Source organism: Dermacentor albipictus, chromosome 3, assembly GCF_038994185.2.
Source record: "Dermacentor albipictus isolate Rhodes 1998 colony chromosome 3, USDA_Dalb.pri_finalv2, whole genome shotgun sequence".
Lineage (NCBI taxonomy): Eukaryota > Metazoa > Arthropoda > Arachnida > Ixodida > Ixodidae > Dermacentor > Dermacentor albipictus.
The window spans coordinates 158,648,882-158,661,040 of NC_091823.1; the positions used below are offsets into that span (position 1 = coordinate 158,648,882).

Sequence of the window (12,159 nt, forward strand, 5' to 3'; positions counted from 1 at the left end):
CTGCACACGAGGATCTTTAAAAGGCGTTGTTTACATGGTTCCTCGACATGCGTGCCAGGAAAATGCCAATCAGCGGAAGCGTTCTACAGCAAAATGCACTTAACTATGCTTGCATGCTCGGCATCGACAATTTTAAGGCAAGCACAGGTTGGCTGACACGCTTCAAGACCCGACACTACATCGTTGCGAAAATGTTGTGCGGCAAACAAGATGCATCGGCCCCCCGCCTCGTGCACTGGATGTAATAACGCTTTTGACGTCATTCGTGATTTCATTAACTTTGTGACGTCTTTCGTAATTTCAATAATTTCTGTGACGCATGCATCATGCGATTATCGAGGTCCAGCATGGGGATTATCAAGGTCCAGCATCCAGCCGCTCTCCCTACCATGACTATGCTGCCTCGGGCGACCCTTTGACACTTCCCTGCAAAAAAATGATCCTGCCCCACCCACAGCACTTGCTCAGACAGCCAATCAGAGGCTCTCGTGCCCTCGTTGTGCAAGACTCGCGACCAAGTGCCCACAACGCCCAATCCATATGCACGGCTGTGTTCAAGTGGTTCATCCGAAATAGCTTCAGATGTGCCGGCCTCCGCGCACACGGTGATGACTGCAAATTCTGTTGAATGCAACGAAGCCACTGCTGGTGTTGCCGAGGTTTGGACCGAGCTGTCAGAATTTACGGAAGCCATTGATGAATCGACGGTCGACGAGTTTATGAGTACAGGTAATGGTGTCGCGACCACGGGAGAGCCCGAAAACGAAGACTACATTGCCGACATCGTACCGAGCACAAATGAAAGTAGGCACAATGAGGAAAGCAACGACGGTCCTTTGCCCACGTCCTCCGAGGTGATTAGTGCGCTCGCACTAGTTCGGTGCTTCTGCGCGAATGCGGAAGGTTGCGGCCTCAGCTGCTCCAACACCTTAGACAATGTGGAGAAGTGCGTGTGTCGCAGGTAGCGAAATTGCCCAAGCAGAAGGAAATACAGGACTATTTCATGGGAAACTAAGCTAGTTTCATCAATAAAGTGATATTATAAATGGTACGTGCTTTTACAACATTCAATTCTTTAGCAGGCTTATATCGAATTATGCCCTATATCGAACTGATAGGTGTTTTTTTACGAGTTCGACTGCATATTGTTAACCACTGATTTTGCATCGTACTTTGTTTCCGTCTTCGCAATCTTTGTATCCAAACTCCCCACGATAGCACTTTCGGGCTGCAGTGTGTTGAAATATACAAATACTATGTTGCTATAATTTGTCACTGAAGGGTATACACGTAAGCACTTTTTGCATTAACATCAGTTTGAAATCTAGCACTTTATCTCCGTGTCAAGTTTGCGCTAGTACTTGCAACCATGAGACAATGCAGTCAACAATGAAGGTAAGGGCTCACATTCATCCTTCTTGGCAGCCTTGCGGTCCTTGCGGCCGACGGCCTTCTTCTTGGCAGCTGGGCCCGAGCTCTGCTGGGCCTCGGCACGTTCCCTCCGCAGTTGCAGGTGGAAGTTCACAAAGTTCCACATCATCCACGCCTGAAGAAGGCACACGGCCACCGTGCAGTTCACCCTGAAACAATGCATACGATAGTGACAGTGGGGTTTTGACAATGTTTCATAAGCACATCACATTCATAGGAGCGCAATTCACAGAGGACAGACACTCTCTGCCTCTACCAAGCAAAAGCGTTCACTAAAATTGCACTGCAAAAATATGTTTCCAAATATCTTGTGCTTGTGTATTTTTCTTTCTTGGTTTATACAGCTGTTTTGTAGCGCTCACTTCATGCCAGAAATATGCACGCATCGCTTTTACAGTGAAATCCCAATAATTCGAAGTCTATTAATTCAAACTGCTCTGTTGGTTGAGGTAAAGCCCTATATACAGTAAAACCTCGTTAATTTGAAGTCAGTTAATTCGAAATCCCGGATAATTAGAAGGTTTTCGGCGGTCCCGTATTTTTTCAATGTTAATTTGACCGGATAATTCGAACCAGCGGCATAAGCCAACCCGGTTAATTGGAAGATTTGGGGTGCTATGTGGCAATTTCCGATCCCCATTTCACTGCAAACCCGACGAAACGACAACCATTCGGAGCCGCGAGGCGACACCACATAGCAATCACGATTATATATAAACAAAGTGCCCAATCAGTAGTACTGCTAGCACAAGAATCAGTCCACAGTGCGTCCCGCGCACAACCGAAACGCGTGCCTGCAGAGGAGAAGACATGCTTCACTGCAACGCAGCGGGCATACCGTTTTTTTTTGTCACGTGCTCTCGTCCGCCACTCTGCACGCTCTTAACAGTCACAGTGGTTGTAGCGTCAGCGCATGTCCCGTTCCACTGCCACTGGCTGCCGTTCGCCCATTCTCTCTCCATGCCTGCGGCGACGTGTGTGTGCGCAACGCTGGTCTGCACCGTTTCTTTGTGTGCGGTGGTTAGAGGTATTGCAGCTAGCGTGGTGTTTCTTTTTTTTTTTTCTGAACTGTGCAGAAGTGCCAGTGAGCGAAGATGCCAACGTATAAGACTTTAACACTGCAGCAGAAGTTCTTTCTGCTTGATCCAAGAAGAACACGTGTTCCAAGACTGGGTTGGCTGAAAGGCACAGCATGCCCCTTTCGGCACTGTCCACAATATTGAAGATCAAGCCGAAGGTACTGGAGGCTCATAGCAAGATATATTCTTTGAAGCGGTCGCGAGTACAGGCTCCCACGTACCAAGCTGTGGAATCAGATTTACTTCGCTGGCTGAAGAAAGCAAACGCAGCCCACCTTACTGTCAATGGAACGACTTAGCTCTACAACTTGGGCACGAAGAGTTCAAGCGTAGCAATGGATGGTTCAGCTGCTTTAGGAGCGTGATAATATGACCTTCGTAGCTGTCCGTGGCGAGAGCAGCAGCGCAAACGAGAGTGTCGTCGATGACTGGGAGAAACACACATCGGCTCCGTTGCTTAGCGAGTGTAGTGCAGACGATGTGTACAACCTTTACGAGACAGCCCTTTTTTGCAAGATGCTGCCCACAAGAACATTCGCAGCAAAGGACACCACGGTCAAGGGTCGAAAGCACGGCAAGGAAAGAATTACCATTCTGTTCGGTGCAAACATGTGTGGTAAACACAAGCTGCTGCTACTTGTAGTTGGAAAGAGTGGGAAGCCTCGCTGCTTTAAAAATGCACGGCTGCCGCCAAGGGATGAGGTTGTCTACCGGCACAACAAGAAAGCCTGGGTCACAGGCGCAATATTTGAAGATTACGTTTGGCAGCTTGACTGCAAGTTCGCGGCCACAGGCAGGAATCTGCTCTTCGTTGTTGATAATTGCCCGGCACATGGTGACATCCCGCACCTGAAAGCTATCAGGATCGTATTTCTTCCTTCGAACACCACGTCGATCTCGTAGCCAATGGACCAAGGTGTCATTCACCACATGGGGAAGATTTACTGCCACCACCTGCTCAAGTGCATGCTCCTTTGCTACAACGGCAAGGAATCCACTTTGATCATGTGGTTTTTTGAACATGCCGACATCTCAAAGGAAAGCACCGTTGGTGCTGATGCTGACTATTCATGTGTACTTGATGAAGAAGGAGCCAAGTATTGCGACAGCATCAATACACTCTGCGCGGAGGATAGTCGCAACGATTGCATTTATGAGACTGACATAATGTGCAGCTTCTGCCACTGTCGGGTTGGAATCGCCTGCGCTGTCGCTTTCCGTGACGTCCTCATCACTGTCACTAGTCAACACTAGGGCAACAACAGACGCAACGATGGCGAAAAGTCGAACCTCGTAACCGACATCTCTTCGCAGTCGCAGCAGCGCTGCTGAGCAAGTTCTTTGCACTCGAAATGCCACACACTGTAGTCAACAGTAGATCCCCGTCGCGTGCCAGCACCGACTTCTTCGTGTCACATTCGATAGCACGAACGATGTCTAATTTTTCTTCTATGCTATCTATGCTTCTATGCTATCACCTGATGAGCTTGGTGTTGAAGTTGCCCGTAACCAGGCCAATGGGCAGGGCAGCATTCTCTTGCTGGGCCAGGCCGTACCAGAAAGTGAGCACAGACAGCGTGATGGACGCCAGCCGCACCAGCACGAACAGCACATTCCACACTGCGTACCTGCAGCAACACACATGGGCACATGCACGTGTTGAGGACAGCAACAATGAGTGGTTTCACAGGTTCAAACAACCCAATGCAATAAGAACTCGAAGTGTGGCAGACAACCATTTGTAAAAGCCTGCTGCCTGCATCGGAATGTAGCCACCGTGGTTGGGGATCAAACCCACAACCTTGCACTCGGGAACCATGCCGCTGCCACCGTGACATCCCTATGGACCTCTTGTTTTCCATCAAGGACAATCTACGGATAAGTCTTCAAAGAGGGTAGCAAAGTTAGCATCACCGCACACTATCTGCACCCGCCGTGGTTGCTCAGTGGCTATGGTGTTAGGCTGCTGAGCACGAGGTCACGGGATCGAATCCCAGCCACGGCGGCCACATTTCGATGGGGGCGAAATGCGAAAACAGCGGTGTACTTAGATTTAGGTGCACGTTAAAGAACCCCAGGTGGTCGAAATTTCCGGAGTCCTCCACTACGGCGTGCCTCATAATCAGAAAGTGGTTTTGGCACAAAAAACCCTATAATAAAATTTTTTTTTAACACTACCTGCTTCGTATTGATTAACGGCGATTTAACATCCCAAAGCAACACCAGTGGGAGGAGTCATAGCTGGGATATCTGCATTAATTTTGACCATGCATATTTTACAGTGCACCTACATCTCAGTACACAGGCGTTCTTGCAACCCACTGACATCGAGGGGCTGCTGTGATAGCCACGAACTCAACTTGCAATCGCCTCCCCCCCCAAAAAAGTATGCACCCCTTTGGGCTTATCTTGCACTCGAACAATAATCATCATCTACTATCTTGCACGTTTTTCCTTTCCTTATTGTGGCGCACCCAGAATGTCCAGGTCATGAACGGCATGTGCACTATCTGCATGGCATACCATTCTTGACGGGAAAGTAGCGAGTGCAGATTTTTCAAGAAAGGGAATTCAAACAAGACAGATGGCAATTATTACTTCGGGACAAGATATGCTCCAACAGGGAGCAGGAAGCCTTAGTCACTGAGCCAGTGCACGAAGACCAACTGAGCTTGCTTGAAGCTGATTGGTTGAATACATGCCAGATACGCAATCCTTTCTAGAACCTTGACTGGCCTTGAGTGATGGTCTGCCAATGGCTTGAGAACAGCACAAACTGAACACTTTGTCTAGACTAGCACTAGTGATGGGCACTTACTTTCGAGCTAAGCTTGTTTGAGAGCACAGCCATAGTAGCGTATAGGCATGCAGTCAGAAGGTATTTAAAACATATTTTGCACTTTCTGTTTTGACCGCACAAACTCTACATTGGTGAAAACTCATCAGTTAATTGTTCCTCATGTCACACTAAAACTGTAACGAGAAATCAACAATGAAGCGGGTAAGTATAAGAAGTCAATCAAATATGGTACAATCAATTGGCCATGATGAAAAAATTTACTGGAGCCCAGTCAAGTTGAGTTTTTAACATAATTCACTTGGCAGACTGCATATGCAGCACTTCATTATTTTTTATATCTTTGGCTGCATAGATGGGACAGTTTGTACATTGACCTGGAATCAAGTAAACACAACATCTGAAATGAGCCTAACTTCTGCCAAACCTGTGATGAGTCGTCTTGTGTCATTTTATTGCGACAGAAATTATACTTACACTCCAAGTTCATTTCTGCCATCGGTGTTGCCATGAGGTTTCACATAAAGTCCAAGGGAAGGGCGATAAAATTGTCGCCTCGCACCGTATGCTGTATGTGCGAGGGTGAGCTGGTGTTTGCGCACGAAAGGGAGGAAAGCGGGGAGGAAGTGCGCCGTCTTCCGTCACACACAAGGCTCCAAAAGGGAGGGGGGGAGGGCTGTATCTTGAAAGCCATCTGCGACGAGGACACAGTCCAACGCACACTGTGTTTCACGGCTGCAAGACATACTGTGACGGCTGCGAGACGAACTGATTTTCGTGCTGCGAGACACAGCATGAAGGTCAGTTTGCTCGCTGCTGCTGCTGCCGTGCTTCCTCACTCTAGTGTTCTGAATGCGAGTTTCCGCAGTCATCGAGTGAGATGTGTTCATGTCTCCTCGTGCACGTGTGACACTATGCTTGTTAATTTAGTTAGTATGCCTATGTTTACAAGTTTATACGGCTAATGAAGCTGCTATCCTTTCTTCGTACAGCCGTCCACTAATTTGCTATTGCAATTGATGCTTCACCTTTTGGGCAAAGCTGCAACATTTTTCAACCACTCTGCAGAATTTGCTGTGTCCGTGACACACAGTACATTAAGAAATGTAATTTATGCACTAGCTGTTTAATTCAAGCAGAGTGGCATGCTTGTTATTGATAAACAACACCTTCTTGATGAAACCATCTGTGTGCCGAGCTCATTTTTGTTCCTAAACAGCTACCAAGATCTTCTGTTCTCAAGCAAGGCGAGTTGGCATGGGAAATGCGTGAAGTTCCCCAGCAATACTGGAATTCAAGAACTCCCAGTGACTTTTTACAGAGCTAGCACTGGAAAAGATACACATGCGGTTGTTAGCAGACTTCTCAGCGAAGAGCGTGCTGAGAAATCAGGCTGGTTGGCCGAGTGTCGAGACAATAGCATGCTTCTCTTGAGAGAACCACAGCTGCCGTGGCTGTACCTATCTGCTGCCAAGCAAGTGGTTGTGGTGGCAGCCATGTTCTGATGGGAACAGAATGTAAAAACACTAGGTCCCTAGAAGTTTGCATGTAATACAGAGATCCCAGCACCTACTACAGCAGCCCTCATAGACCTCAGTACAACTGCGGTTTGCAAAACTCTATCAATTATCATTACTTTTCCAGACACACATGACCAAATACTCACCCGTAGTCAGCGGCCTTAGTGCGCTCGGCAAAGAGCAGCAGCCGGGAGGCATGGAACACCGTCTCCACCAGGTAGTGCATCACCGAAAGGCACAGCGCTATCCTCGAGAAGCTGCATCGTGGAAGAATGCGTCATCAACACCACAAGTGCACGGAGCAGATCATATGACAATTTTGGCTCATACACTATGTCTATTAGATCAAGAGAATTAGACTAGGGGTCACATGCTGCATAGTGAAATGTTTGCATAGTTACACTTGTTTTGGCAGTTACAATCTGAACTCCCATTGAGGGGAGCATTCTTGCTTAGTCAAAACAGAGGAAGCAGCAGCACTTAAACTCACTTGAGAACGTAGGACACGAGGAAGAAGATGAGCGGAAGGGTGGCTGTGGTAATGCGTGCAGACATCTCATCCTGCACACATAGAAAGAAAGGTGACACGAGTCAGGGAACCCTTGCCTTCTTTTTTTTCAACAGTGTAAAATGTGCAAAGATGCACCGGACAAAAATAATAGTGCAACAACAAAATGAGTCAGTGCTGTTGGGGCATGCATCTTTTTCAGTTTTGCTAAACACGTAGTACATTCAGTGATCTAGATTTCAGAAGTTGTTGCAGGGCTGACTGCTTTGACCTAACAAATGCTCACACAAGGGCATGAGAATGAAGGTGACATGACACAAAATGGTGTGCGTCACACGCATCCCCTGTTAATGTGTCCTTATCGTCACATGCTAACACTTTTAATTCATTCATGCATTTTTATTTAACAATTCTGGTACATTTCTAGCACAATATGCGAGGGGCACAGACCAAGAACCACAAAAGACTCGAGGGGGTCTGCAACTGATAATTGCACTTTAAGAAGCAGAACGAGATGTACATACAATGGTGAAACTATGCATGCAAAATACAATACCATACCTATTAACATGTGAACTTTACAATTCATTAAGTCCTGTGGTAGGCAAGTAGGGGGGAAGGGAGGAGAGATAGCACAGATTTTTTTTTTAAAGCTCGCTCCGAGTGCACGTCCTTTAGACATACACACACAATCGAGCAGGAGGAGTTATAGACGCAGCACACTGAGAACCAGCAAACTAGGAAATGCGAATAACTGACAACCAATAGACTGTTTCTAGCTCGGAGAGACTTTTCCAGCTCCTAAGCTGTAGCCAATCGTATCTGCGTCAGGAACGTTTTTTTTGTATAAATTTGCTCGAAGCAAGTATCCCTCTTGCATCCTTTCACCATCAAAACACTTCCAAAGAGAGGGTATGCAGAGACTGATGTGTGATACATTCCCACAAACAAAATAGTGTTTTTCGTAACATTTTACCCAACATTGTTAAAATAGGCCCCAATGCATAAACTTTACGAAAAATTCGGAAAAGTTGACAGGCATGCCATACTAACAGTCTAGAAACTGATACTACAAAGAAATACCACAAAGTACCATTTTAAATTAAGCAAACAAAATTAAGACAAGTCTCTGAAGATCACCACCTGCCAACTCCTAAGACTGACGCACTCTGCAGAATTTTTCTATCGGCATACTGGCAGGTGCATCAACAGCAGAGCGCAGTGGAAGTAGCCTTTTCTATCCTCAATACTCAAATGTCAGGAGTCTACCACAAAGCCATCAGTGTTCACCTTCTTGGTCTTCTGGAAGTACAGCTCAGGGTAGCAGTGCAGCCAGTAAGCCAGCTGGATGATGAAGTAGAACTTGAACATGAACCTGCACACAGAGGAACAAGCTAGACCAACGCTCCAGGGCATGATCCTGCTGGCAATACACATGTCAACACATTTCTATGGCTTTGCAACCGAAACTACAGAAGTGAAGCTCTCATATGAGGCCTCTGCTGGCTGTAGTTAATACAGTCAAACCCACTTATAACAACATTCAAGTGCCACGAAGATTCCATTGTTATAACCGATAATCATTATACATGGGTTGCATGAAAAAATTAAAACATAAAAATGGCAACGCCGATGTGAGAAAACTATAATGGCGGGGATGCCAGTGCCCCTCCCCAGCACCCTCCTCCATCAGGCTTGTGATTGTGTTCACTTGTTTAACTGCTTCCTGGGCGCTCCGATCGCGTGTAGCAAGCCGCGGCTGTCGGCGTTAAAGAATGGCACTGCTATAACAACTGCAAGGAGGTGTAATGGGTGGCAAGCAATATGCAAGCACCGCCCAGTCATCACTTTGGTGGCCCCAAAAGGATCCTTTTAAAAATTGTGAGAAGGCTGCCACGGCAGCCTGTCAGCTTGAGAAATCCAGAAGAAACGCTGAGGAGAGATCAGCACAAGCATCTCACCACGTACTTCTCACTGGAAAGCTTATGTCTGTCAGCCTTGCACACTTTAAGCGAAGCTTGCCGACATCCTTCTCCAATGCATACAGGTGCTCCAAGTAGTGCAGCGGAAGGTTCCTTGCGAAAACAAAGCCCTGGAGGGACTGAATCATCTGCCGGGCCTCCTGTGAGGACAATGCTGATGCAGCCTGCCCTACCACCTCATCGCTGCTTTCGTCGCCGTCGCTATCTGATGCAAGCACGTTCGTGACGATCACCTCATCGGTTAGAAGCACTTAGTTTCCAAATCTATAGCCATGCACTTTCTTTTCACCGGCAACATCGTGCATTGCCGATGATAAGCAGCCGGATCAGCCATCTTTCGTTTCGGCGGCGAGTCAAGCGAGGCTGAGAAATCACGTGGCCAGGAACAATTTCGACGCAACTAACAAAGATGAACACGAGCGATTAGGCTGCGTGAGGAACCAGTGAGCAACATGCGAGCAGCGCTGTTGGCGTGGTCTGTTCATGTTTCAAGGGTGGGGCGGCGTAGAGCTATGGGTGCCGCCCATTTCTGTTCGGACGGGTGGAAGGCGACGGGAGAGAGCTGCGCGGAGATGGCTGAAACATGAGCGCGTGGCGGCTGTTGGAGCAGCGGCCGATCGTGCAACGGCTCGAATTTCTCGTTTTCCTTTTTTCTTTTCAAGGATTTTACATTTCACTACCTTTTGGTTCGGACACCCAGCAGCCAGACTTCATCGTTATAACCGGTAATGCGGCATCGGGGCATTGTAGTAAGCGGGTTATTTCACCATGTAAAACATACAAAAGTTGACGGTGCAGTAGCTTCTCATTGTCATCAGCAATATATTGTTAAAACTGGTATCATAAGTGGGTTTAACTGCAGTACTGCTGCTGCCTTAAAGGGCCCCTCACCATGTCTGGCCATCTTGACCTGACAAGCGCAGAGCATACAATGTACGATGCCCCAGTGTCTGCAAAGCATTACATAGTTACGCACCGCAGAAAGATATGAAATTTCAAACCGAATGCCATTTGCCCTTCTCCTCGCAGCCACCGTGCTCCAAGCCGGAGGGTGACGTACACGTGCTAGTGCGCCTAAGTACACGTGTTTGTGCTGCGACGTCACTTGTTGTGACACACGACTTCGAGATTTATTCAAGGCAACATCTGTTATTTGTGTAATATGTTGCTTGAATAGACGAATTAACGCTTAGAGAAATAATAAAACATCCAAACCGAATGTCTCCATGTTTTTATTTTACTTCGCGCCGCAACAAGAGAGATGTACTTCCATTTCGTCTGCTTGTTCCCACGTCACGCAGTCGCATGCACAGACACCAAAACTATGTCTTTTTCTACCGCGTTCTAGCACAGGATCATGCTATGTGATCCATTTGTGTCTGCCTCAGTATTTGTGTAGTACAGACTTACACCACTAGTCGGGTGTCCTCAGGCAAACCGCGCAAAATCGAGCGCTGCACAAAACGAGACAATCACAACAGCTCACGCAAGGTGCTACCAGCGAGGAGAAGAGAAAAAAAAAAGCATGGAGAAAAAAAATTGAAGGCGGGGCTCGTGACGTATGCATCACGCGATCCTCGAGGTACGGTACGGGAGAACGCAGGAAAGGAATTTCGCTTGCGGAGGCTACACAGGGAAAGTGGAGGATGTGTCTCGCTTGGCAGAGGAACTCACCTCCTGAAATCATGGGTTCGCGACACTGAAATATTTCTATCTCGGCGAATAATGAACCAACTTGAAAATTTTTGGCAACAGAACCCTCCCTAGAGAATACGTAACAACTTCCAGCGTATAACCGAAGTTTGCTGTGTGGCCTTGTGAGGGGCCCTTAATGCAACAAACAGAGCTGTATTTTATTGTATATGCCTACACATTCTAAGCTGCATGATGCATTCACAACTGGAGTCATATTCTCGAATGATCACTTAACCCTGGCATGACAAAGTGTCTCGCACACTACCTCACTGGAGTGAAGGGCCGTACTGCCCTCCGAGAATGGTCAACTCAGCGTACGATTCACCCGCAGATGCTAACTGGCATCACCAACCCCTAGTGCCCAGAAGTGTACCCCTGTCAACACTTACGACATCTCGTTGTGGGGGTAGCCCTCCCATAGCTTGTTGATGCTGGGCAGGTACCCTTCCTGCAAGAAGAAATGTGATAGTTGTTGCCACAATTACAGAAGATGTAAAAAATAAATGGCAGCATCCCAAGCAATTTGGTGACTCGGTAAAATACAAAGCCTGACCCCACTTTAGCTCTAACTGTACGGACAGGGATGCCCAGCTCCTCACTATCTTTCGCAGTGTTTTGTTATTGTGTATGGCAGACTAGCAAAACATTGGCACTGAACCTTTATGCAAAACGGCAATCTGGGTGAGTTGGCAGGTTAACATCTTCAAAATCAAACATTGTGACACAGATGACAAACAAAGGCTAGGAGAATGCAGCGCCCATCTTATCTGAGCCTCTGTCTGTTTCAAGCTGTTTAATTCCATACATGGGCAGCGTGCATTTTTAAGCAGGCCTCTGCGCATAACATGCTACAACTTAGTTAAATTGTCAATTTTATGGCTAAGACTTATTAAGGTTATTTTCATCATAATAGATATGCAGATATCTACAGCAGTGTTAGATGCATAAGCAGGCCTCATGCTCAATGACTGTACAGGAACTTAACTTTTGTGTTGCTAAACATAGAAAAATAATAATGTTAAAGGAAGATGTTACGTATTTATAGTATGACCATAGGCTAACAACAGCAGGAAAGATATGGTAACAATGCTAAAAAAAGTTTCTTTATTTTCCGTTTACTTTTAGGCAGTGATACCAGGGGCTAAAA

General features: G+C 46.9%; 1 protein-coding gene across 5 annotated transcripts in view; it reads right to left on the reverse strand.

The window, feature by feature from the left end:
- TRAM (translocating chain-associated membrane protein 1) overlaps positions 1-12,159 on the reverse strand; it is a 36,779-nt gene that overhangs the window by 11,908 nt on the left and 12,712 nt on the right. For 3 of the 5 annotated variants that reach the window (XR_010566388.1, XM_065440529.1, XM_065440527.1), the window contains 6 exons: positions 11,402-11,460; positions 8,626-8,710; positions 7,318-7,388; positions 6,974-7,084; positions 3,989-4,138; positions 1,408-1,580 (listed from right to left, as the gene is read on the reverse strand). Coding sequence is in view for 4 of the 5 variants with exons in the window: in XM_065440529.1 (XP_065296601.1) it covers positions 1,408-1,580; positions 3,989-4,138; positions 6,974-7,084; positions 7,318-7,388; positions 8,626-8,710; positions 11,402-11,460 (649 nt within the window). In the remaining variant the exon portion in view is untranslated. The remainder of the gene's footprint in view (positions 1-1,407; positions 1,581-3,988; positions 4,139-6,973; positions 7,085-7,317; positions 7,389-8,625; positions 8,711-11,401; positions 11,461-12,159) is intronic. The other 2 variants (XM_065440530.1, XM_065440528.1) reach the window with 1 other exon arrangement.